Below are 24,726 nucleotides of genomic sequence, written 5' to 3' on the forward strand. Positions count from 1 at the left end.
TTACTCATTGGGCCGAGAATGGGTCTAGAGATATGAAGAGAATGATGTTGGGCTTAATCTCTTAGCTTTGATCGAATTTCATAGGCCCATAATTACTTTTCGGCCCATTGGGCTTCTTTGGATGGTTCACGGCCCAATTAGAATAAGAGAATGGGTTTTATGTCCCATTAAAGCTAATTAGGTTAGTTATGGCCCAATAAGGCTTATTGGAGTAGTTTATTCCATTTTAGGCCCAATATGGCCCAAAATGTTAAATCTCATGAAGGTGGGTTGAATTAGAGCCCAATTAAGGGTTCTAAGCCCAAACTAGTCAAATTGGAAACTTATTGGTCCATTAGGCCCAATAAGGAAATCCTGGTGCATAATGGACTTAAACCGGGATTTTTAGGGTTTCCAATCTTTCGTTGACCATTTGAAATGCTTGTATAGAGTGTTTGATAGAATTATGTTGTCATTGAATAAACATCATGCATGCTTTCAAGTTTTGGTTACAATTTTGTCCTTGTTAATGTTTACAAAAGCATAGAATTTTCCTGGTCGTGACAGATTAAGTGGTCACCCTCTTTCTTGCGAAAGAAGGTTGGGTCAACCGAACCTTGTTTGAATTTGGACATTTTGAGAAAACAAGTTAATGTTTCATAACAGGCCCTTGGAGCTTGCTTCAGACCATAAACTACCTTGTCGAGAATATAGCAGTGGTTGGTACACTTTTCATTCACGATCAGGTGGTTGCTCCACGTAAATTGTCTCTTCTAGTTCACCATTTAGGAACGCACACTTCACATTCATTTGAAAAACGTCTAGGTTCTTATGTGCCGCATATGCCAAGAAAATGCGAACGGATTCCAACCTTGCAACTGGTGCGAGGGTCTCTTCGTAGTCAATACCTTATTCCTGGAAATAGCCTTTAACAACTAGTCTTGCTTTGTTCCTGATTACGTTCCCTTCTTTATCCATCTTATTGCGAAATACCCATTTCAGCCCAACAACTGATGCATCTTGTGGAGTTGGAATTAATCTCCAAACCTTGTTACATTCAAACTCATTGAGTTCATCTTGCATCGCTTGCACCCAATCATAATGATCAAGAGCAGTTTTGATGGTTTTGGGCTCTATCTTAGATACAAACGAATTAAACATACAAAATTCTACTTTTGAAAATAATGCAGTTTGCTTCGCTTTTAGTTGGGATCGTGTAAGGACACCAGCAGAAGATTCACCAATGACTTGAGCTTTTGGGTGATCTTTGGTCCATTTGGTCATAGGAAGATAATTGGGATCTAAGGATGGATTTAGTTCAGCATTAACTTCCTCAAATTCTGATTGAACGGATTGAGCGTCCGAATTATCATTCGCTTCCACTTCCTCATTCTCCCCCTCGAATGATGCGAACTCATTAACTTCACGAATAGAATCATCGTCTGCGAACGGAGGTTCGTGGGTCATTGTAGGAGGTGAACAATCTTCATCTGATAGACATTCAGAAGGATCAGGTGAGGCGAAACCATCCCACTGCAGTGGAGTATTCGTAGTTTGAGGTGTGGCATCCTCCCCCTGGAAATGTGTATTAGAATCAAAATTCTCCCCCTGGAGAGTAGCGTTCGTGTCTTGAGGAATGTTCGCAGTGGATGACTGTCGTGACATGTCTTTCGCAGCATCATCAATGATCTTCTTAAGTTCGTCTACTTTGTTATCAAAAGCTGCTTTGGCTTTAGATGTGATGGATTTCTCAGGTTCATCAAACAGTAACATGAACTCCTCATATAGGTTGGAAATGGGAATAACGACTGGATTGGGCTTAGGAAAGATTTTCTGTATTTGACTTTCGTTTGACTGAATCCTCTTCAGATAGTTGTCATCAAACGTGACATAATAGGTTTCTTCGATTTTCTTTGATCGTTTGTTGAGAACCCTATATGCCTTAGAGGTCGATGAGTACCCTAAGAATATTCCCTCGTCAGCTTTCGCATCGAACTTGTTTCGTTGTTTCTTAGAGTTGAAGATGAAACACCTAGAACCAAAGACGTGGAAAAACTTGACATTAGGTTTGCAATTATTTAAAATTTCATATGGAGTAATTGAAAATCGCTTATTCATGGTGGATCTGTTTTGGGTAAAGTAGGCGGTAGCAATCGCATCTGCCCAGAAGTAGAGTGACAGACATGCGAACGTTAGCATGGTTTGTGCAGCTTCACACAAGGAACGGTTTCGTCTTTCAACTACGTCATTCTGTTGTGGGGTGTAAGGATCAGAGAAGTTATGTGTGACTCCCTTTTCAGCAAGAAATTCTTCAAACGCTTGGTTTTTGAATTCTAGCCCATTGTCGCTGCGAACGTTGCGAACCAGCTTTCGCAATTGAAGCTCGATTTGCTTGATGAAATCCTTGAGCTTTGGCGTTGCATCAGATTTCTGTCTAAGAAAGAACACCCAAGTAAAACGTGAAAAATCATCTACAATCACTAGAATGTACTTACTACCACCAACGCTTTCAATAGCAGAAGGTCCACAAAGGTCGATGTGTAGAAGTTCCAAAGGTTCGATGACTTTCGTGTTCACGATAGATGGATGACATTTTCTACTTTGTTTTCCCATCTCACAGGCAGCACACAAATGATCCTTGTCGAATTTCAATAGAGTAAGTCCTCGCACATGATCACCAAGAACGAGCTTGTTGATGTCTTTGAAGTTTAAGTGCGAAAGACGCCTATGCCATAACCAGCTTTCGTCTAAGCGAGCTTTTGTAAGCAGGCAAATGGCTGGCTTCCCTCGTATTGGGTTTAGATTCAACGGATACATCTCATCCTTTCTTTGTGATTTTAGAAGGACAAACTTGGTTTTCTTGTCAATGATTTCTGATCCTTCGTCATCAAATGACACCTTCAATCCAGTCCCCACAACCAACTGCGAGACACTAACAAGGTTGTGTTGTAATCCTTCAACGTAAGCCACTTTGCGAATTGAGAAATCTCCATTCGTTATCATTACATAGCCTTTTATTCTTCCAAAGGAATTATTCCCATACTTTACATTTCCACCATCCTTAAGAGCCCTGAACTCTCGTAGCTCCTCCTTTATTCTTGTCATGTGACGCGAACAACCACTGTCAATGTACCATTCGGTGTCAAACTGTTCGTCACGAATTACCTGCAAAAGTTAAGCAGATTTAGGAACTCAAAGTTTATTGGGTCCTTGTGAGCCTTTTACAGAAGAGGAAAAAGTAATGTCAAGATCAACCAAATATGTTCGTTTAATGAGTGTGGTTTTATCTTTTCGTTTGATGGTAAAAACTTTGATTTTGTTATCTTTTAAGTTCGTTTCTTTAGAATCAGAAGATTTGTGCTTGGTGTTAGCTTGATTCTTAACGGACTTCTTTTCAGTTTCCTTAGGGTTAGCATTCGTTGTCTTGGTTGGAACTTTCGGCTCTGAAACTAGTTTTCCCTTGCCTTTGATATCATTGGGTGTAGACTTCGTGGATTGAGAGTGATAAGGCTTTGGTCTCTCCATTGGTTTCTTTGTGAAGAAGGGTTTTGGAGTCCCCTTTTGTTGAGACTCCCTTGAACCGTGAGAGCAGTAATGCGAACATTGACTGGGATTTACCTGCGACGGTACTTTCGCATTATGATTAATCCTTCTTTCGTTGCAAACATAGCCAAAATTTTGGGATTGCCAAAATTGCTTCCTTTCATTGAGATTTCTTTTATATCTCTCATTTCTTTGTCGTTTTTGATCTGCAAGTTGCTTAGACGACTTGTGAATGTTCACATTTGGTTTTGGTCTTTTCACACTAGATTTGCTCTTCACTGGTTTGAATTCACTGCGAACTTGCTTGGTACTACTTGGGCTACCTTTTTTCAAATGATTATTGATCGTTTATGGGTTCAGCTACGTATCTTCCCTTCGCTTTCCATGAGGTCCTTTCAGATAAGCCAACAGTTTCATCAAAATTATCTATTGGGGCTGACCAGAAGAACTCATCGCAACCATCCTTGTTATCCTCGTCGACAATGGACTTTAATTCGACAGTTTGAGTTTCGGTCACTCCATTAACTTTAAAAACTTGATTTGGAGTAGTTTGGACCTTTGGAAAAACAGTTGCTTTTTCTTTCAAAATTTTTTGTTTATTTTGAGAAATTCTTGCGAACTCAACTGAATTTTTAGAAATAAGAGCTTTCGCAGGTTGAGGTTCATTTTTTACGAATTCTGAGCAGTCAATATCATCATCTACGGAGATCTCACTCATATCACTATCCTCATCGTATTCAGAAGTGTTTTCAACATTCAATTTATTTTCTAAACTCAACTTGGCATTCAATGAGTCAAATTTATATACAATATCAGATTTAATCTGCTTTTTATCATTCTCATCCAAGATTTGTTTCAACATATTTTTGTGGTCCTTGGACTTAATGTAATTTTCGATTCGTTCAAGTCCATATTTGTATGCATCAGAAGTTTCTTCAGACGAAACAATGGATTTGCATTTGTAGCAGTCTGTGTCTATTTCATCTTCCTTTAATTCGAGAAATGACAAAATCATCTTGTGGGTTTTCTTACCAATTTCACAATCAAGATGAAGTTGAGTGATATTAAAGTAAAGTCTTTTTGCAATTAAACAAAAAATGTTTCGCTGTTTCAAAAGCATAAGATTATCTCTTTGCAAATAAATAGATTCATCCCTAGACTTAGACAAATCCGACTTTATCTTCTGAATCCACATACGCCTCTCATCACTCTTGGATGTAGCCCTGCTCAATTGATCAGTCAAGTTAGAGTTTGTCAACCGGGTACGCTTTTGTCACACCTCCGAACCAGACGGCAGAAACGCCCGGGGTCTTGCGCGTGACTTCATCCTTGTAGTATCATCACATAGTATATAATTTAAACATAACATCATCATCACCACACATGTAATATAACAACATTCATTGTTTACATCGAGTATTGTGTTTAAATATTACATGTCAAAATAATTAAAGTCTGATGAAATAGAAATATAACAAAACATCCATTAGTTTGTTCATCCCAACATGCTTCAACGGTTTCCTGAGAATACAAGTTAATTTAAAAAATGTCAACATAAAAATGTTGGTGAGTTCATAAGCATGTTTGAGAAAAAGATTTGTATAACTTTGTAATCACAAGAAAATCTTGTATTTTCTTAAAATAGTTTGTTATGTTTGTGTCCGATCTTGTATTAATGCATGTATGTTATTGTTTAATAGAATGCCAAAAGTGAATGATTAGAATGTAAATAGAATTCCCCCAGACAACCCTATGTTGCATGTAAAAGAAGAAAAAGAATAGTCTCCCGTAAAATTCATGATGTTAATTTCTCTAAGTGAGCCGTCATAACCATACTAAATAATGACAATTTCGCCTGTCTTGGCGTTTGTGAACGCCGACGGAAAAATAGAATAAGGTTGTCGTCACCCTAGACTGATGTAGTCTAACTGTAGCGAACAGCTCAGGTGTGGGGTGTCATCCCCGTATAGATCTATACATAAAACCCCACTCTCCCTCCAAGAGACTCTGGTTATAACTACTGGCTACGATCGTACACTCAATAGGTGTCAACCGACACGTCTCACTAGATCCTTAATCGAATTTACGCGAAGAGAAACATATAAAACTCATTCCTGGCCCAATGAACCATGTAAGTGAACCACTAAGGCTCACTAAACATGTAAGTCATTTCCAGGCCCGATAGAAATGAGATTATATAACATGGGCCCAAAATATATGTAAAATGACAACTAAGGCCCATTTCACATGCAAGGTATTTACAAGCCCAAATAGCACGAAATTAGTATCCAAGGTCCGTCGCGCATGTTAATGGGTCAATGAGGCCCAATAAACATATAAATAGTATTCAGGACCTATCAAGTATATTAATGGGCCACTAAGGCCCAATATTATACGAATGGCAAAATTAGTCTGTTTGTTATTTTTATTGCTAGTATTAGTTCAATTATTTGTCAAATTGACTTAAAAATACCACTTTGTAATCATATATATATTAAATACACATAATCTAACATGTATAGATGTTTTAAAAGTATGTATAAGTCATATAAACTTGCATCTAACAAAAGTACAAACACTTTTAGTAAGTTAAAACAATTTTCTGTTTTTTAGCATTTACGTCTCTATTTTTTAAAAAATTATAGAAAAATCATTGTAAGTCGAAATTTGGATCCGTAAACTCTGAGAGTTTTGAAAATGAGTCTAATTTCTTCATAATATTTATTATAATTTTTAGTGATCTCAAAACAGTGTTAAAATGTTCATCTTCACAGACTGGTCCGAAATCCTTCCTGAAATGATAGGCAGTTTTGTAAAAATCGCCAAAAATTGTATAGAAATCCTATGAATGCGTGAGAGTAGTCATTTTAAAGGTATAAACCAAAACTTTTTGCATGTAAAACAGTTTTGAAAAATATTACCATCAAGGTGGTCAGAACAGTCCGTAACTAGACCAAAACTTTTCTGTTAAAAGCTGATTTTTGAGTTTAGGTTATAGATTTTTGAACACAACACTTGTTTTTGCTATTTTGAGTGTATAAATTTCAGATCTGCAAGTTTACATGACAACATATACTTTTCTCATAGTTTTTATGAAGATCTAAGTGATAAACTTCATATTTTTAACATATTTTTAGATTTATGAAGTAAACAACACATAATCACCAAATAAATCATGAAAAACACACATAATCATGCATATTCACATAGATCTACACAAAACAAATTGTATTCTCCCCCAAAACTTAGTAAAAACTGAAAATAGGGGGTATGAACTCACTTTGGGTTGTTGTTTTTGGTCTTTGATGGAGGTTGAGGAGGTTCTCGGCCCTAGAAGTGTTCTTGAGAGGAGATCTTCGAATTCTAAGGAGTTTTGAGAGTATGGTCATGAAAACATGAGTTCATGAGGATGGATCTACCATAAAATGAGATAAATCACTTTGAGTTTGCATGATCTTACCACAAGAGTGAAGTTGGAAGTAATCTTGGATGAAAAGATCTCTTGAGCACACCTTACACCCACACGATTTTAGGAATGTTTTGGAGGATTTTCTCTTTGAAGACTTAGATGGAAATGAGAAGATTTGGAGATGAGTTTGAAGTAAAAATGGAAGTGGTGGTGGTTCTTGGCCTTAGCTGAGAATATGAAGAAGAGAGGGGAGGAGAGAGTAGTGTGATGGGATGGTTGTAAGGATATTTTTGATTGCATGGATATTTGTGGGATAATTTGCATGGATATCCTCCATGCAAATATGAGGTGTCATGCTTAGAATTTATTCAACATTTCCTTTTTTTTGTTTAAGGTGGGCCGTGAATGGGGAGAGGATGGGTTCACGACCCAAATGAGTTCACGGCCTAATATGGCCCATGATAAATAAGTGAGTTATTTTAGGCCCAACATGGCCCAATTGCTTTAGTTTGATGGATGTGGGTCCAATTAGAGCCCAAATTGGGTTTCTTGGCCCAAAATAGCCAAATTGAAAGTTTACTGGTCCATTAGGCCCAATAAGAGGATCTTAGTCCATAATAAACTTGAACCAGGATTTTTAGGGTTTCAGACCCATAGTTAAGTATATGAGATGTATTGTATTAGGTTTTCAACTTAACTCAGGAGTTTTGATTCAAATGGATGATTTTGATTAAGCATAGAGTATGATATTCACTTTAGAGTACAAGTCTTACAATAGTTGATGTTTACATGAAAACATAATTTTCTAGCTAAAAATGCTAGTTGTGACAGCTTTAAACTATCGCTTATACTTGAAAAGGTGAATTTTAAGTCGCTTAGCTCAGTTTCATATCTAGATACAGAAATATTAAGAGTTTCGAGAATGAAATTTACCTTATTGGTCAGCTGTTCGCACTCATTGATTTGTTTTGAAACAGGTCGTGCGGCAAAACAGCTATCATCCTTTCTCTCACTTCCATTAGCAATCTCCTGCATCTGCGAACTTCCATCAGTCACCATAAAACATCTTCCTGAGAACTGCGAACTTGTTTCTTTCGCTACGAACGCCCTTCCATGTGTGGGCTTGCGAAATTCTTCATCATCGGAGTCTGTCGACCAGACTTCCACTCCTCCAAACTAGCCTTTAGCCATATTTTCCTGCACAATCAAATCAACACAGGCATAGAGTGATCATTAGTTTTCTTTCTTTTGATCTCCTCCAGCTTTCTCAGATGGTAAGCTTCCTCATCCTCTCCTTCATTCTTCTCATTCTGCCTTCGCAGCATGCACTCCTTGGCAAGATGGTTTTTGCCATGACAATAGTTACAATCGTATCCGGAGTCACCAACCAACTTTTTCTCCTTCTTCTCTTCCTCTTTCTGAGAGTCACTCCTGTTCTCCTCTTTCACTTTCTCCGAGCTATAGCTTCCCTGCCAGTTTCTGTTTTTTCTTGAGGGAAACTTCTTTCTAGCAAATCGCTTAGGGTTTGACACCATTAAAGCGAAATCTTCGTTTGAGAGCTCATGCTCAGAGTGATCTGATCCATATCCATCATCAGTCATCGTCTTGCCTTTCTTAACCAAGGCTAATGTGACATCCCCATTTTCACGGCCAGAAAAGACCGATTTTGTTTATGCTTTATAAAAATCAGAGTACTTCTTTTAATAAAAATCTTGCGGAATTTGTTCCCAGAAAAACATGATAAATACGTTATCAAAGAATTTCCGAAGAAATGTATTTTTATTCATTTTAAAACATTTGGGATGTCATCGTTAATACAGAAACATAAGTATAAACAGAACTTACATTCATTTACACTAGTGATCTACATCTCTTTTAAATCTCTCAGTGTAATGTAACTTCATATCGACACCTGTGATACAAATAAACTGAGTGGGTCAGGTTGGGAAACCTGGTGAGTACATAGGGTTTTCAACCCACAATAATATAATTATTATGTTTAAACATCAAACAATCAACCCAATTACCCATCCCCATTATCTTCTTTACTCTTAAGGATCTACCCTAAGAATCAATTATTCCTCGTTCATTCATTCCTAAGGATCATCCTAAGGAATCGGCACGAAGTCCATCGTTGTCAATGACACAGCTGTCAAGCACAGCTGCTAGTTCTATCACTTAGGCGCAGCTGCCAGAATTGTGACATTCTATGTGAGGCGCAGCTACCAGTATTGTCCTTCGAGCACAGCTGCTAGGGTTATCTCGTTTATTGACAGTATCGTTTTTGAGAGTCCACTCGCAATACATGTCAATGGGTTTTTAGAGTACACCGGTGAACACATCGTTCACAACACCTACAGGTTGCGAGCCTGCCAGTGTTCCACTGGACTGTCTAGAATAGTCCGTGGTTGTCATCCATACTCTACTAGATGACGGGGCCATCATTTGGGAAAGACTTCTCACATCGTCCACCTCTCACACTTACCTCGTGGTCTATAACACCTCTCAACTCATCATCCAACTCATATTCCATCTATTACATCTACCCATGTTTTACCCAACATATTCTCGTAGATATATATATACAGTTTAAATCATTTAAAACATGTATAAAATCGTTCATCCAACATAGATAGCAAGTATACAGATAATATGCACACATAGCACGTAATTTATTTAAAATACTTCATATCTATGTGTAAGATGAAAGTAACTATGCACTCACTTGAAAAGGTGGTGAATCCGATCTCAGACAGCGCTTCGCTTCTTAAAAATAATTTCCTTCGACGAAACCTAGTATTATTACCACTAGAGTTTAGTCTATTATTCGCCGAGTCTAATTAATAGTCTAGCTATTATTACTATTATATAAGCGTTAAACAATACTTATATAACCCATAATAATAGCCCAAGTACTTATTATAAGTTCTTAATAACGCTACTATAATTAAATAAACGATATATTAAAAATAGCGTAGGCGTAGCTCACTTACAGCGGGTTTTATAGAAAACCGGGCTTTGCTTGGAGCAGCGTTCCCGAGCCGAAAAGCTCTTCTTCTCGGAGCCGTCGAGCACTCCGGGGCTTCCGCCTCGTGCTAGGGAGGTTCCCTAGGCTTTTCGGGGGGTTTCGGGGCTAGAGAGAGGTTCTAGAGAGAGAGTAAAGAGAAGAAAGAATGGGAAAGGTGTGAAGAAAATGAGGGTGGGAGAGGTTCTATTTATAGGGTGAAAAATGGATGAACTTGGTGCCACATGTCACCATCTAGTGGCAAGACTTGGGGAGAAAGCAATGGCCAAGATTGTGCCACATCACCCATTTTCGCACAACACACTTCCGACTTCTAAAATCCGTAACTTTCACATACAACCTCCGTTTTTGACGTTCTTTATATCCACGCGTAGGTAAAAATAAGATCTACAACTTTCATTTTGACTCCGTCGGCTAATTCTCGACCGATCTTAAATTTAACAGTACGATGAGATTATACTGTTAAATGTCCGCGTAAAATTCATAACTTCGACATACGGACTCCGTTTTCGTCTGTCTTGTTACCGTTGAGTTCCTATTAATGAGATCTTCAATTCTCCTTTAGGTCGCGTAGGCCAAAAACCGCTCGATCTAAAATTCGAGTTTCGGGTCGTGCACTGCTATGTCAAATCTTAGAAAATTCATAACTTCCTCATACGAAGTCAGATTTGGACGTACTTTTTTTGTATGTTCTCGGTTTAACATTTTCTACGACTTTCATTTAGATCACTAAGGCTAAAAGTTGCTCTATCGTAAATTCACTATTTACGTCTCCCGGTGCCGTGTCGGTTCTGCCGTAAAACTTCGACGGGTCATAACTTCTTCGTTATAACTCAGATTTCGGCGTTCTTTATATGTACGGAAACTTTGAGACGTATTCTACAACTTGGTTAAGATTATTTATTCTAAATAATATTTTGTCGAAAAGTCGTTTTTGACCCCTATTATCTCTAAATTGACTAGCCCGGATCTACGGGCGTTACAGCTAAAGACCCCATTCCAGAAACCACCTTCGTTTCTTTCGTCACTTCACTCTCTCGTGCCTTCAGAATACCCACAAGCTTCGCAAGAGTATAGTTCTTGAACTGTTTGTGCGCTTTAACAGTTGACACTACTGTCTTCCACTCTGATCGCAGTCCATTCATGAACGTGACCTTTTGCTCAATCAGTCCACGTCCTTTTCCATGCTTCATCATTTTGCTAAGAAGACGATTATATCGATTGAACGTGGCAGTCAGTGTTTCTTCAGGCTTTTGAATGAATTCGCCAAACTCGGATAGCAAGAGCGTTTGAGTCGAATGCTCTAGATCTGCGTCTGTGGAGTAGAGCTCTCTCAACCTATCCCAAATGTCCTTCGCTGTGTCACAAGAGCTCACAAGACGGAAAGTATCTGCTTGCAAAGCGAATCTAATGATTCTCATTGCTTTAATATTGCTCATGAGTTTGTCTTTCTCGTCTTGAGGCACGTCCTTCACATCAAGGAGCGGTTGGTTGTATTCTCTCTGAGTTTTGATTTTTCTTTTGGTTGTTGTATGAACAAACGGACCTAGAGTGATTGCCTCCCAAATCAGATAATCATTATCATCTGAGCCTAGAACATAGTCTTCAAAGTGGAGCGCCCAGACTTCATATTCGTGAGGAAAAAGAATCGGGATCCTGGTTGTTGATCCAATGTTGCTTGAGATATTCAAGGAGTTAATGTTGGAATCGTCGTGCTGCATGGTGAAAAATCATTCGATACCTGTAAAGAATCAGACGTGTAAACCAAGATTGTTTATAGGGTAATATCAAGATCTCTTTGAGCCGTCAGAATGATGTAGAAGACGACTGAGGTAGATCCTATATTAACGGAAACCCTAAAACTCTATAAACAGAAGAGATGCGTATAGATTACACAGTCTCCTGCTCTGATACCAATTGTTAGGATTAAATCCTTTAAGATCGAATAGATTTAAACAGGTAAAGAACAAGAACACGATATTAATCAAACTGGTGTTGAATGATTAATAGTCACGCCTCAGAAGAACTTAATGAAGAATTACTTCTGTAGAAGCGTAAAATAGGGTTACAAAGATAATATCAGAGTTAACAAAAATATGATGCATGCATGCACCTTATATTCTCTAACCCTAGCAATAAATACGAGTGGACAGGCCCAACTCGTTTATACAAAACGGACTAAACAAACAGGCCCAATGACGCAATACTTAATACTCAACAACATTTCTTTTCGTTTGAGAAAGGTGTAACATATCAATCCAGAGCACCACCTCTTGTACATTAATAAAAACCGGTATGACCAACTCACACCATCTACCAATAAATCGCCATAGATCTTTAGCTACCTGACAAGAACGGAAAATATACCCCACATCTTCCCGGTCGGTGTCACAAATACCACAACAATGGATGGTATATTCATGCATTTTGCATCTAAGTTGACACGAGTAGCAACCTTGTTTAAACGAACATCCCAGTAATATTTATCTTCCGAGGGATAAACTTATTCCATCTTGTGGAAATAGTGCCTTCCAGGAGAGTAACCTCATCTATATGTCTCCTGACTTCAGCAACCGAAAAAACCCAGAACCATTCAAATTCCAAATCCATTGGAATTGGACAACTGAAAATCATATAACTGTTGAGTTGCACCTTTGGGATATTGTTAAGATTCCATACTATATGAAACTGGAAATTGTGAATGTTGAAAATCATCAAGTCCCTCTAATTTGTAGAAGCACTCAAATGGAAGGCTATATTTTAATTACATGGCTGACTCCCAGTTTTTACTTGAAATTTTATTCTTGCATGTGGTAAGTAGCATTTGCATGTTGAATGCAATCTAATCATTTTGGTTGTATAAATCTTTTTCAGTTTAATTACTTTAATATCGTACTTTGTTACAGATAACTGATAATTAGAATAAAATTGATGTTTCTTAGAAGATTTAACTTTAATAACTTTGATTTTGATCAAACTTAAGTACATCATTCGAACTTCAAGCTAGTCCACCAAATCAAAGGCTAGTTAGACAAATTATGATCAAATGGTCCAATACATGACAATGAGATATGACTTTGACCACACAGGCTCACATGAAAATAAAACTACGTAAAAACAAAACAAAATGGTTATATACTCAAATGTAGGTACCAAAAGAATAAAAAGACCAAAAATCGACCCGTTTCTTCTTTATAAAAAAACAAAAAATCAAGAGAAAGTACAAACATATGGAATCCACTTTCAAAAAAACCAGATAAAATGTGCCAAATAACATGGTATTTCTGTCGCATACAGAATTCCAAACCCTGATAAAAGAAGAAGAAGAAAAAAAAAATAATTAATAATCTGACAGTAAATATAAGACATCCATAACCAGAAGACGGTTGTCTGTCATGGTTGGCTGAGCTTTGTTCAGATTTATGAACCACTTTAAATGGTCTAGTCTTATTCACTACCACCCACACTCTTTAATTTCTTCACCAGCTTCCTTCATACCTTTTATCTTGAAGTTATTACTCATTTTTTGTTAAAAAATTTAAAAAAGAAAAAAACGAAAAGACAAAGAGAAAATTGTTATAAAGTGATAAAATAAATGCTTAAAAAGCTTCAAAGATTTAATTGGATTTTATAACCCAAGATTTGAATTAAGCAAATTGTGTGTGTATGTATAGTGTAGAAGGTATTTATTGGGGTTAACAAAGCTCTGATTAACTTCACGTGTAGACTCATCCATGTGTCCGTGAGTCTTTACAAACAACTACTTCAACAAACACACATACACACACAGAGGAAGCCAGATCAGATCCATTGCATAATCTCTCTGATCCAACTCAAGAACCAGTTCCCATGGTGGGTTTTGATTCTTGCTTTGTTTCTTCTTCTACTGTTTTTGTGTTCTTGAAGATGAAAAGATGTGGACTTTTTCGGTCAAATCGGAAACCCTTCGATAATGACATATAATTTGGGGAGAATTTTGTTAAGGGCCCCTTTTTCTCTCTCTCTTTCTTTCTTTCTTCCCCAATCATTCATCCATTCATTACCACAAAAGGAAGAAAGAAATCGCTAGATTTTGAGCTGTTTCTCCCCTTATTCAAACCCCATTTTCGATTAATCTAAGCGAAAAAGGTAAGTGTCTTTTTGTATGTATGGATCTTTAATTGAAAAAACCCTTTTGGGATTTGCTTTCAAGGAGTTCAAATACGCACCCAGATGAGATGAGGCGAAATGGGGGTGTTTTCTTCGTTTGCTTAGTTTTTTTGTGCTTTGAATGTGGATTGAGTGATGATAGAGAAGCGCTTTTGGCGTTGAAATCATCGATTGATCCTTCGAATTCTCTTCAATGGAATGGAACCGATTTCTGCAAATGGGAAGGAGTTAGAGAATGCTTGAGAGGCAGAGTGTCGAAACTTGTTCTTGAAAATGTGAATTTGAGAGGCACATTGGATTCAAGGAGTCTTAATCAGTTGGATCAGATTCGTGTTTTGAGTCTTAAACAAAACTCCATTTCGGGTGAAATCCCAGAGCTTTCTGGATTGGCGAACCTCAAATCACTCTACCTTTCTTACAACAACTTCTCCGGCGAGTTCCCGGCGTCTCTCACCACCCTTCACCGCCTCAAAACCATTGTGCTCTCAGGTAATCGTCTTTCCGGCGACATTCCTGACTCGCTGCTCAATGTACAGAGACTGTATATTCTTTACTTGGATGACAATAGATTCACAGGAAAAATCCCACCTTTGAATCAGAGTGGGCTAAGATATTTGAATTTGTCAAGCAACCAGCTTTCCGGCGAAATCCCGGCGACTCCCGTCTTGGTTAGATTCAACTCGACGTCATTTACCGATAATGTTGATTTATGTGGCGATGCGTTTGGTATCCCATGCACTTTTGCTCCATCCCCGTCTTTTAGTCCGGCGAATCCGACCCCACCCAGCACAAGCAAATCGCACAATCGCCGGAAAATCAAGAAAATAGTTATAATAGCCGGTTCGGTTGGTGTGTTTTTGTTATTATGTGCTGTAATTGCATTGTTAGTTATCTGTTTGAAAAAGAAGCAAAAGAAGGTGCCGGAGGTGGGAGCAAAAGGAACTGAAGCAGTCTCGGCGGTGGGTGGTGCTGGCGGAGGCGCCGCGAGCAGTAGTGGGAAAAATGGGGGAAGTGGGTTGACACCAGAAGGCGAAGAAGGTGGTGGGATGGGGAAATTGGTGTTCTTTGGTGGTGGAGATATGCCGGAAATGAGTTATAGTTTGGAGGATCTGTTGAAAGCATCGGCGGAGACGCTGGGAAGAGGTACGGTGGGGAGCACGTACAAGGCGGTGATGGAGTCGGGGTTTATCGTGACGGTGAAACGGCTGAAAGACGCTAGGTATCCAAGGGTGGAGGAGTTTCGGAGACACGTGGACGTCATCGGAAGGCTGAGACATCAAAATTTGGTGCCTCTGAGGGCTTATTTCCAGGCTAAAGAAGAACGCCTTCTCGTATACGATTATTTCCCCAATGGCAGCCTTTTCTCTCTCATCCACGGTATATTCCTACGCCTAACATATTATTTAAAATTTAATTGAAGTTAATTTATCTTTAATTAACTCTTTATATTTAAAATGTAAATATAGAAAAAAAAGTCATTCCTAAAATAACAACCATTTTTTACTTATAACAGTTTACAAATGCCCCTGAAGGCCTGAAATGAACTTAATATGTGCAAAACTTTTAAATTAAAAATAAATTGTTTTTCCATAAAGATTAAATAAATTAAACTATTAATTACAATGTGATCATAATAAAAAAAAGCGTCAATATAAAATAGTTCCCGCTAGAAAAAAATAATATTTATTTTGATTTTGGTAATCGGAGAGTGACGAAAACTTTGAATTTTTAGGTAGGAAAGGTCGGGATCCATGTCCTAGTTTTTAACCAACCGACAACGTTATCTTTTTTATCTATTATTATTATTTTTGAATAAAAAGAAAATGAATAGGATAGATTTGACGACCGAAATTATTGCTAGCCGATTTTTCTAGTAACAATCAGTTTTGAATTTTGATTTTGCATGCGAAATTGTTCATTGTTATTGCAAAAATCATATTTCTTACTAAAAAAATAAAGTTTTTTTGTGGTGGGGATCTTAAAATTTTTGTGATCCTCTCTATCCTTACATTTAGCTGCCAGTTTCAGAAATTGGTCAATGTCTTCCACAAAAACAAAAGTACAAAGTACCATAATATTTCATAAAATGGTCCCTGTCTTTTACAAAAGGTAGAAATGGTCATCATAGTTCACAAAATTACATAAATGGTCCCTATATTTTACAAAAGTATAGAAAATGTCCCTGCATAGTAGTAAAGTTTCAAATTGTCCATGTGTTTTACAAAATTACATAAATGGTCCCTATATTACATAAACGGTCTCTGTTTAATAGAAAAATAACATAGTGGTCTTTATGCTTTATGAAATTATAGAAATGGTCTATGTCTGATACCAAATTTATAGAAATGTTCCTTGGGTTTCATAGAATTTACAGAAATGATCCCAATATAGGAAGACATACCTAATTTATAGAAATTGGGTTTCATAAAATTTAAAGAAATGATCCCAATATAGGAAGACGTTACATAAATGGTGTCGAAAATAGAGGAAGCATCCCAACATTTCCTTCATGTGGCAATTTTTGTGATGTTTTTTTCTAATTTTTTTGTATTTAATTGTTTTATTATATCATAATTTGATACTCAATCCAATTAGTGGTACTGGATTTTTCGTTTAAAAAAATGGGCGTGAATTAAAGTATATTGTAATTTTATGTAGAAAAATATATTAAATACAACCGCACCAAATTGGCCAGAAAACCGGACTGAAGTAAACCGGTTCAGTACCCGTTTGGTTTTGTAACTTTTTGTTTAGAATCACTAAGAGGGTGTTTGACTTAGCTTTTGTGGGGCAAAAGTCTTTTTTGTAAAAAGACTTTTTACAAAAGTTGTTTTTTAAAATGTGTTTGAATTAGCTTTTGAAGGGAAAAAATCAAAAATTAAAGTGTTTGGTTTAATTTTTACATGCAAAATGACTAAAAATGACATGTTTACATATTTATTGGGGGTAGATGGAGATATAAAAGTAATTTTAATGTTTAACACTGTTGAAAAGTTAGAAAAGTCATAATTTCTGACTTTTCAAAAAGACCAAATTTACTTTATTAGAAAAGTCATTTTCAAAAGTCATTCTCATCTTCCCAAACATCTTTTTTTAGAAAAAGTCAAAAGTCATTTAGAAGCTAAAACAAACACCCTCTAAAATCAATATATTTTATAATTATTTTACAGGATCAAGAACATCAGCCGGTGGAAAACCTCTTCATTGGACATCGTGCTTAAAGATCGCCGAGGACTTAGCCACCGGACTTCTTTACATCCACCAAAACCCCGGCCTCACCCATGGAAACCTCAAATCCTCCAACGTCCTTTTGGGCTCTGATTTCGAATCTTGCCTCACAGATTACGGTTTAATGTCATTCAGAAACCCTGATTTCCCTGAAGAATCAAGCGCCTCCTCTCTCTTCTACCGGGCCCCAGAATCCCGGGACCCACGAAAACCCATCACCCAACAAGCAGACGTCTACAGCTTCGGCGTCCTCCTGTTAGAACTTCTCACCGGAAAAACTCCATTTCAGGACCTTGTTTTGGAACACGGGTCAGACATCCCTAAATGGGTGAAATCCGTAAGAGAAGAAGAAACGGAATCCGGCGATGAACCCACTTCCTCCGGCAACGAGGCGGCAGAGGAGAAACTGGCGGCACTTCTAAATATCGCCATGGCTTGTGTCTCGATTGCGCCTGAGAATCGACCGGTGATGAAGGAGGTGTTGAGGATGATTAGGGAAACGAGAGCTGAAGCGGCTCATGTGTCGTCTAATAGCAGTGATCATTCACCAGGAAGATGGTCGGATACTGTTCAGAGCTTACCCAGAGATGAACATTTGAGCATATGATTCATTGGTTGTGTTTAAGGAGAGTTTTAATTGAATTTGATTCGTGAATTTGTGTAGGGGGTAAAGTTTTTCATTTTTATTATTATTATTGATTGGTAATGTAATTGTGTGATAATTTTAATGATACCGATGACTTCTCAAGAGTTAAGCAAAAAATGTAACTTTTAGGTTTGACTTGGAAAACAAATCTTTCAATGAGGAGAAGAAGCAAGCAATAAGCTAATCAATCATTTTAGCTTTTTCCAAAAATGGCATATTTCTACAAGTTTTGGTATCGTCGACTTGGACACAAAGATTCAATCGATACATCAGATATATATATATATATATATATATATATATATATATATATATATATATATATATATGAAATACACCCAGAACGGTCAATCTGTATATAATTTACAACAGGTTTAAATCTATACTTGCAACCAAATGCTTCTTCAGCTCAATAATCTGGTTCTTGCTTCATATGCATTCTGCTTGATGACCCAAACGTCATTGTCTGTCATCATCAAGGAGTAATATACATTTAGTCTATCATACGACATTAACAAACATTTGCTTCATATACTGTGTTTGAAATGGATTGGATAGGGACTGATGTAAATAAGACAAAATTTGCAAAAGTTGTCCCAAGATGAGGACTCACTTTGGATCTCTAGTTTGTGCAAATTGCAAAAGACGAGAATACCCCTAAAGGCATGAAAAGAGAGCTACCTGGCTTGTAGTAGGCAGAATAGTATTAGCAAGATCTTCATTTAGTGATACAGGCAGTGGTGGCCCTGGCATGTATCTCATGCTACAAAAAAAAAAATTAGAAAATAAACAAAATCCATCAAAATTTTGACTTGAAAAAGTAATATGTTTGACTCTTTAAAATCAAAATTGGAGTCTTATGATTTTGTGACTTACTCGTTTAAGATAGTAGTTATGTTGTTCTTGGCATGGCTAAAGAGGTCGACATTGTCCTGTAGCTGTCATTATTAGATGTTATATAATATAAAAACATTAGCTTGCAATAACAAGTTTGTTAAACATAACAAATTCAAAACTCAAAAACAGTACTTAGTACTTACCTTGAGTGCAGAAATATTAGCTGAAATCTGACCAAAAACTTGTTTGTTTTGTTCCAAAAGATGCCTTGTCGACAAGCTCATCGCTGAATAATTCAATCAAAGTAGAATCAAATCAATAATATCCTCAAGACCTTCAATTAATTTAACAACCTATCAGACTTATCAATACAATTTTGAATCTACAAATGATACCAACCTTCAAAAGGAATGCCACCACTCTGGAATCGGTTATTCATGGTAACTGAAAATGGAGCCACATTCAAAGTTGTAATTGATGATACACTTGGTTTTGATGATGATTCCATCAAATTATCCTGGAAAAACACGACAATTTAGAATGCTGGTTTATTTTATCAGTTGGATGGAATTGAATGATGAAGGAATGGAATAAGCATAGGTAATGGAATGAGCATTACATTCCATGATCATGTTTGTTTGGCCTATACGAATGGAATGAATTTTTTTATATTGTATGTTAATTAATTCTAGATGTATTCTACATAATATTTTAATTACAATCAACAGACTTTTATTTGCATACACATACCTTCTTATCTTTTAACTTCTTTCCCATCTTAAGTTCATCAAGTTTCCTTCGTTTTCTCTGCCAAATATCTCATCTTAGTAAGCTTCTAAACAAACAAGTTCAATATTTCATCAAATGCATCTCTTCAAGTTTCCACTCTTGGTTTGGTAAATTTTACTAAAAAACACGTCTTTTTTTTCCAAATGGTCTTACTTTTAATAAAGATTTCCATCTAACTTCTAAACACTTTATTGCACTTTAACGATCTCTAGTTATTGCTATTCCTCGTTCACATATATGTGTAAAGTAACACTTTTCAAAAAGAAGCACTTCTCTTGGGAACATGTTGCAATTTAACTTCTAAGTTCATGTAATGGATATATCATTTAACATGTTTATTTTTTTTTTTTAAAAAGGTCTGATTGTTAGGCAAATATCTAAAATATCCCTTCAATATTGACAAAATTGATGAATCTTATGGACCAAAATTAATGTTTATGAATACTTTGTGATGATTACTACTTACTAATGCTCCAGAGAAGTAAATCTTGAGTTTATTTTGGGAAATCACATAAATAAATTTCCCCTTGAATCTCAGCATATACCTCAATTATGATCCTTCATAATAGCCCTACAAATGTATTTTTATTATCCTTCTGACCTTCTTGATAATTATGATACTATGTTCTTATCTTAATTTTTTTTTTAAATGTTAACCAATATATGAAGAAAAATATAAATTAGAAGCTCACCGTCATCCACCTACACCTCAGGGCAACATCACGAACAGTTTTATCACGCAATGTAGCAGCAATCTTTATATACCTCATGATGCTCGGTTCATCACCATATCTACATATATATCCAACAAATCATAAGCATATAAATCAAGAAAATTAGTTAGATTAGAAATTAAACATGAATCTTTATAAACTTGGAACAAGATACTTACTTGGAAATTCCTTCCTCCAACTTATACTGTTCTTCAACAGACCACTCCACAGCCAAACCTGCATCATGCTTCAACCCTGGGATTGCAGTATCTGAAAGAGAAGAAGCACTAGAATTCCCAACTTTTGCGAATCCTGAACTGTTGTTTAACATACCAGAATTCCCAGAAAACATCATGTCTGGTGTAGTAGTAGTATTATTATTCATCCGATAGTAATCACCCATCATAAGCATCTCAGTTGTGCTGTTAATCGCACTTGTTTGGAATGATATGGCGTGTCGATTCAGAGCAGAGCTCAAAGCTTGTTCATGGTGAAAACCCGTATCCATGACTTGTGTGTCAGTACGCGATTACTACGCTCTGCTGCAAAAAGAATGTATTTATAGATGAATCTATGGATAAGAGTATTGATTCGGAAAGAGGGTGTTGAATTTATGTAGCGTTGAGTTTGCAAAGTGAGAGAATCTGGTAACTATTGTTTGTTACCCCAAAAGTTAAACCCTAGATTCCTCACACACAAATCGAAATTAGGCCTCCCATTGAAAATCACAAACACCAACCTTCAATTAATCCGAAACTCGTAAAACATCGAACGTAGAACCGCTAAATTAGTGCTGGAAATAGCTTTTTTACGAACCCCAAAAGAATAAAAAACAACATCCACGGAAAGAAACCTTCATATCCGAAATCTTCAAGTTACATCATTCATTCATCATCAAAATCCCATAAGGCGATACTGATAACGACGAGTAACGTAACCATGTACGCAGAGATTGATAAAGAGAGAAGGGCTTTCTAAATGTCTCAACTTTTGAAGAAGGGATGCTCTAATTGGCTGTTTGTGTTGCCTTTTACACGCATCACTCAGTCACGACGCAAACTGCTGCTACCTTCATTTGCTTTTGGGTGCTTAGAGCACAGAGACGATGCACTTTTGGTGTCTACTTAGTGGTGGAGGGTAAAATAACATGGGAAGAAGGGTTCTGGCCAATGGGAAAACAGAGGTGGGGGTGGAAGTTGAATGAAGTTTTTCTGTTTGAAGCTTTTTTAAGATTTTTTGGTCGCGCAGATCTTGGAGTTGAGCAAAAGTGCGAATCCCATTAAGCACTTATGCCACACTTGTCACAATTCCACCCAATGCCCAAGATGATGATAGGAGTACTATGGTTTCCATCAAATTTAATACTTTGTCTACTAAATTTCGGTTACTTTACAAAAATCTAATACTTAGTTTTATAAATTTTTTAACATATTATGTTTATGATTTATGAAAAGTAAAGAGTAATTACTTAAAGTTTATAACTTTGATGATGGTTCATAAGTCTCTTTATTTTGTGGATAATTTTAAGTAAACAATGGCATCCAAAGTTAGAAAGAATATAGTAAAAATGATAAATTGTATTATTGTTATCACATGCTAATAGAATTTGGTGAATATTGTGGACCACCAACAGCGAAGAGAGTATCTTTGATTCAAAACCAAAATTTTATTATATCAATTATTCAACTCTTAAATTTTCATAATATGACCATAAAATGAAAAGTTCTTTACTTTCCACAAAAATGTTAAACCAACAACATAGTGTTGATTTGTGTTTGATTGAGAGTCTAAATTAATGATCACATATATTTATAATAGTGGGATATATTTCCTTTGAGATTTCATTAACAGAGGAGAGTATAAATATACAATAAGATGAGCCAATCACAAAGAGGGCCGAGAATACAACACCAATACATAGAGGGCTAGACTAGGAGACAAGGTTATTGTTAGGAAAATATAACCCAAAAATGTGCGAAAGAACAAAAACCCAAAATTCTTAACTGAGGCCTGTGTTTAACATAGTTTCCTTAAAACAGATTCGTCCTATATGGGTGTTTGTTTCCCAGGATACAACAGTAGAAAGCAATTCTTCTGGATTGCCCGAACCCTCACTTGGCCCGGATGATACCTTGGTTGCAGCAGGAGAGAAAAGACGAAGCAGAAGCGTAAGAGAAAAAGAGAATGATTGCGTTGCATTCGGTGTGTTTAACCAGTCACATAAGGATTGTATATATACTACCCAATATAACCGATGTCACTAAAACGGAATCGTAACTGTCGTAATTAAATAAGAAAATTAATCAAAGAATCAAAACGGAAATCTATGATTAATAGCTCTTAATTCGTTTTTGTAACAGTTAACCAAAAAGAAAAAAAATGCAAAAAAGGTCCTTGAACTTTTCTGTTCGACCGGTGGTGCATTCGTGTCCGCAGGGCGCGCGCTCGCACACAAGTTCAGTGGCCCGAAGCCAATTCGGCTCGCATTTGCACCCCCCTGCGTGCGCGCGCAAGAGAGAGCCTTGGTTCTAATTAGTCTTACAAAGGTAGCTAGTCTTTGTAGTTATAAACCAATTTTCTTTTCCTTCTTCCACCAATGTGGGATGAGTTTTAAAAACCCACTTGACTCCTTTATCTTCTCTTCAATTGCCTTACTTTGACAAGTAATTTCTCATTCATTTTTAATCCATTTTGGACGTGTGATATATCGAAACGTAGATATCGCGGAGGAGAACACAAATATATAATCAATAACTGGTTTTGATTATATTTAGAGTATTAAATTTGTGCTCAAAATGGAGAAAATCCATTTTTGGAAATTAATAAAATTAATTTTCCAACAATCCCCCACATGAATGAAAATTGCTTCAGCATCCGCAATTCCAAGCTGCATTAGGTAAAATCCAGCAGTTGAATCATGCACAGGATAGGTAGGTATTACCCTTTGAACCTTCCCTTAAGATACATATTTATTTTACTAGCGGACCAGTAGACTCGATGTCCTTGAACTGTTCTGCCATTTGTGTAAATAATCAATACATGTCTCACATGATTCTCCCTGGCCTAGTTAGGTTCTCATGGATGTGTCTGTTTTGGTCGTGGATACTTGCCTGGTTCTGTAAGAGCTCTTAGGAACTTGCCCAGTCAATTCCCTTTGAAGCGACCCCACTTCTCTCTCACATAGGTGATTATATCCTAATCATTAAAAGTTAAAGCTTGATGATTTCCAACTTATCACCAACTACTATAAGCTTAACCTGCATCACTGTTATTTATAGGAATGGGTTGGAGTTGACCCCCACAGTGATCCACATATGTTATATGCAAGTAGGTTGTCCCATTGAACCTAGATCTTGGGATCTCCAGTCAACTAGGTTGGGTTTTCCTTCGCAATAACTTATTCGTTCATGGGTTTTAATCCCATTCCTTTTAACGATTTTGCAACTAACTCCCTATTTAACCCTTTGGTTAGCGGATCTGCAATGTTATCCTTGGACCTTATGTAGTCAATTGAGATAACTCCTGTTGAGAGTAGTTATCGAATGGTGTTGTGTCTTCGACGGATGTGTCGAGACTTACTATTATACATAGCACTTTGCGCTCGTCCAATTGCCGAATGACTATCGCAATGGATTGAGATTGCAGAAACTGGTTTAGGCCAACCTGGTATATCTTCTAAAAATTGTCGTAGCCATTCAGCTTCTTCTCCACTTTTATCAAGTGCTATAAATTCAGATTCCATGGTGGATCTAGCTATAACTGTTTGTTTTGAAGATTTCCATGATATAGCTCCACCTCCAAGTGTGAACAAAAACCCGCTGGTTGACTTGGAGTCTTTAATGTCAGATATCCAATTTGCATCACTATACCCTTCTATGACCTCGGGATATCTTGTATAGTGCAACCCATAATTGCGAGTGTACCTTAAGTATTGTAATACTCTTTTAATACTCTTCCAGTGTTCAACACTTGGATTACTGGTATATCTACTTAGTCTACTTATTGCAAAAGCTAAGTCGGGTCTGGTACAACTCATAAGGTACATCAAACTACCAATGATTCTTGCATATTCGACTTGTGCAAGCCCTTCACCTCTATTTTTACTTAGATGATGACTTGTATCAATTGGTGTCCTAGCTACAGTAGTATCACCAGAGTTGAACTTCTCAAGAATTTTATCCACATAATGGGTTTGATTCAAAGTAAGCCCATTTTCAGTCCTTGTGATTTTCACACCAAGGATGACGTCTGCCAGACCCATATCTTTCATGTCGAATCTTGCCTTTAGCATGTTCTTTGTTGATTGAACCATTTTATCGTTGCTACCAACAATAAGCACATCAACATAAAGGCACAAGATAACATAACCCTCAGTTGTGTTTTTAACATAAACACACTTGTCACATTC

At 36.9% G+C, this 24,726-nt stretch overlaps 2 protein-coding genes across 4 annotated transcripts; one reads left to right on the plus strand and one right to left on the minus strand.

Annotated features, from left to right (window-relative positions):
* Positions 1–13,644: 13,644 nt before the first annotated feature.
* Positions 13,645–18,205, plus strand: LOC145165924 (inactive leucine-rich repeat receptor-like serine/threonine-protein kinase At1g60630). The gene is made up of 2 exons (XM_079084846.1): positions 13,645–15,482; positions 17,276–18,205. The coding sequence occupies exons 1-2, from the start codon at positions 14,174–14,176 to the stop codon at positions 17,938–17,940; spliced, it is 1,974 nt and encodes a 657-aa protein (XP_078940972.1). The 5' UTR covers positions 13,645–14,173; the 3' UTR covers positions 17,941–18,205.
* Positions 18,156–21,634, minus strand: LOC145165925 (uncharacterized). Of its 3 annotated transcripts, none has more exons than XM_079084848.1 (9): positions 21,058–21,632; positions 20,498–20,857; positions 20,298–20,397; positions 19,567–19,623; positions 19,216–19,333; positions 19,020–19,102; positions 18,856–18,917; positions 18,661–18,742; positions 18,156–18,445 (listed from the first exon to the last, which is right to left on the minus strand). In XM_079084848.1, exons 2-9 carry the CDS (start codon positions 20,824–20,826, stop codon positions 18,389–18,391), a joined length of 888 nt encoding a protein of 295 aa, XP_078940974.1. In that variant the 5' UTR covers positions 20,827–20,857; positions 21,058–21,632; the 3' UTR covers positions 18,156–18,388. The 3 variants fall into 3 exon arrangements, with proteins under 3 accessions (XP_078940974.1, XP_078940973.1, XP_078940975.1); XM_079084847.1 differs by having other exon boundaries at positions 20,498–20,860; XM_079084849.1 differs by lacking the exon at positions 19,567–19,623 and having other exon boundaries at positions 20,498–20,860; positions 21,058–21,634.
* Positions 21,635–24,726: the final 3,092 nt, after the last annotated feature.

Source organism: Lactuca virosa, chromosome 3, assembly GCF_052849685.1.
Source record: "Lactuca virosa cultivar CGN04683 chromosome 3, Lactuca_virosa_CGN04683_v6, whole genome shotgun sequence".
Classification (NCBI taxonomy): domain Eukaryota; kingdom Viridiplantae; phylum Streptophyta; class Magnoliopsida; order Asterales; family Asteraceae; genus Lactuca; species Lactuca virosa.

What these genes read in the sequence shown, in the direction of transcription:
- LOC145165924 (XM_079084846.1), top strand. Translation starts at nt 14,174, where the DNA reads ATGAGGCGAAATGGGGGTGTTTTCTTCGTTTGCTTAGTTTTTTTGTGC. An exon ending in CCTTTTCTCTCTCATCCACG is followed by an intron (nt 15,483 to 17,275) that starts GTATATTCCTAC and finishes ATTATTTTACAG; the next exon opens with GATCAAGAACATCAGCCGGT.
- LOC145165925 (XM_079084848.1), bottom strand. Translation starts at nt 20,826, where the DNA reads ATGGATACGGGTTTTCACCATGAACAAGCTTTGAGCTCTGCTCTGAAT. An exon ending in TTGGAGGAAGGAATTTCCAA is followed by an intron (nt 20,398 to 20,497) that starts GTAAGTATCTTG and finishes ATATATATGTAG; the next exon opens with ATATGGTGATGAACCGAGCA. An exon ending in CTAATATTTCTGCACTCAAG is followed by an intron (nt 18,918 to 19,019) that starts GTAAGTACTAAG and finishes TAATAATGACAG; the next exon opens with CTACAGGACAATGTCGACCT.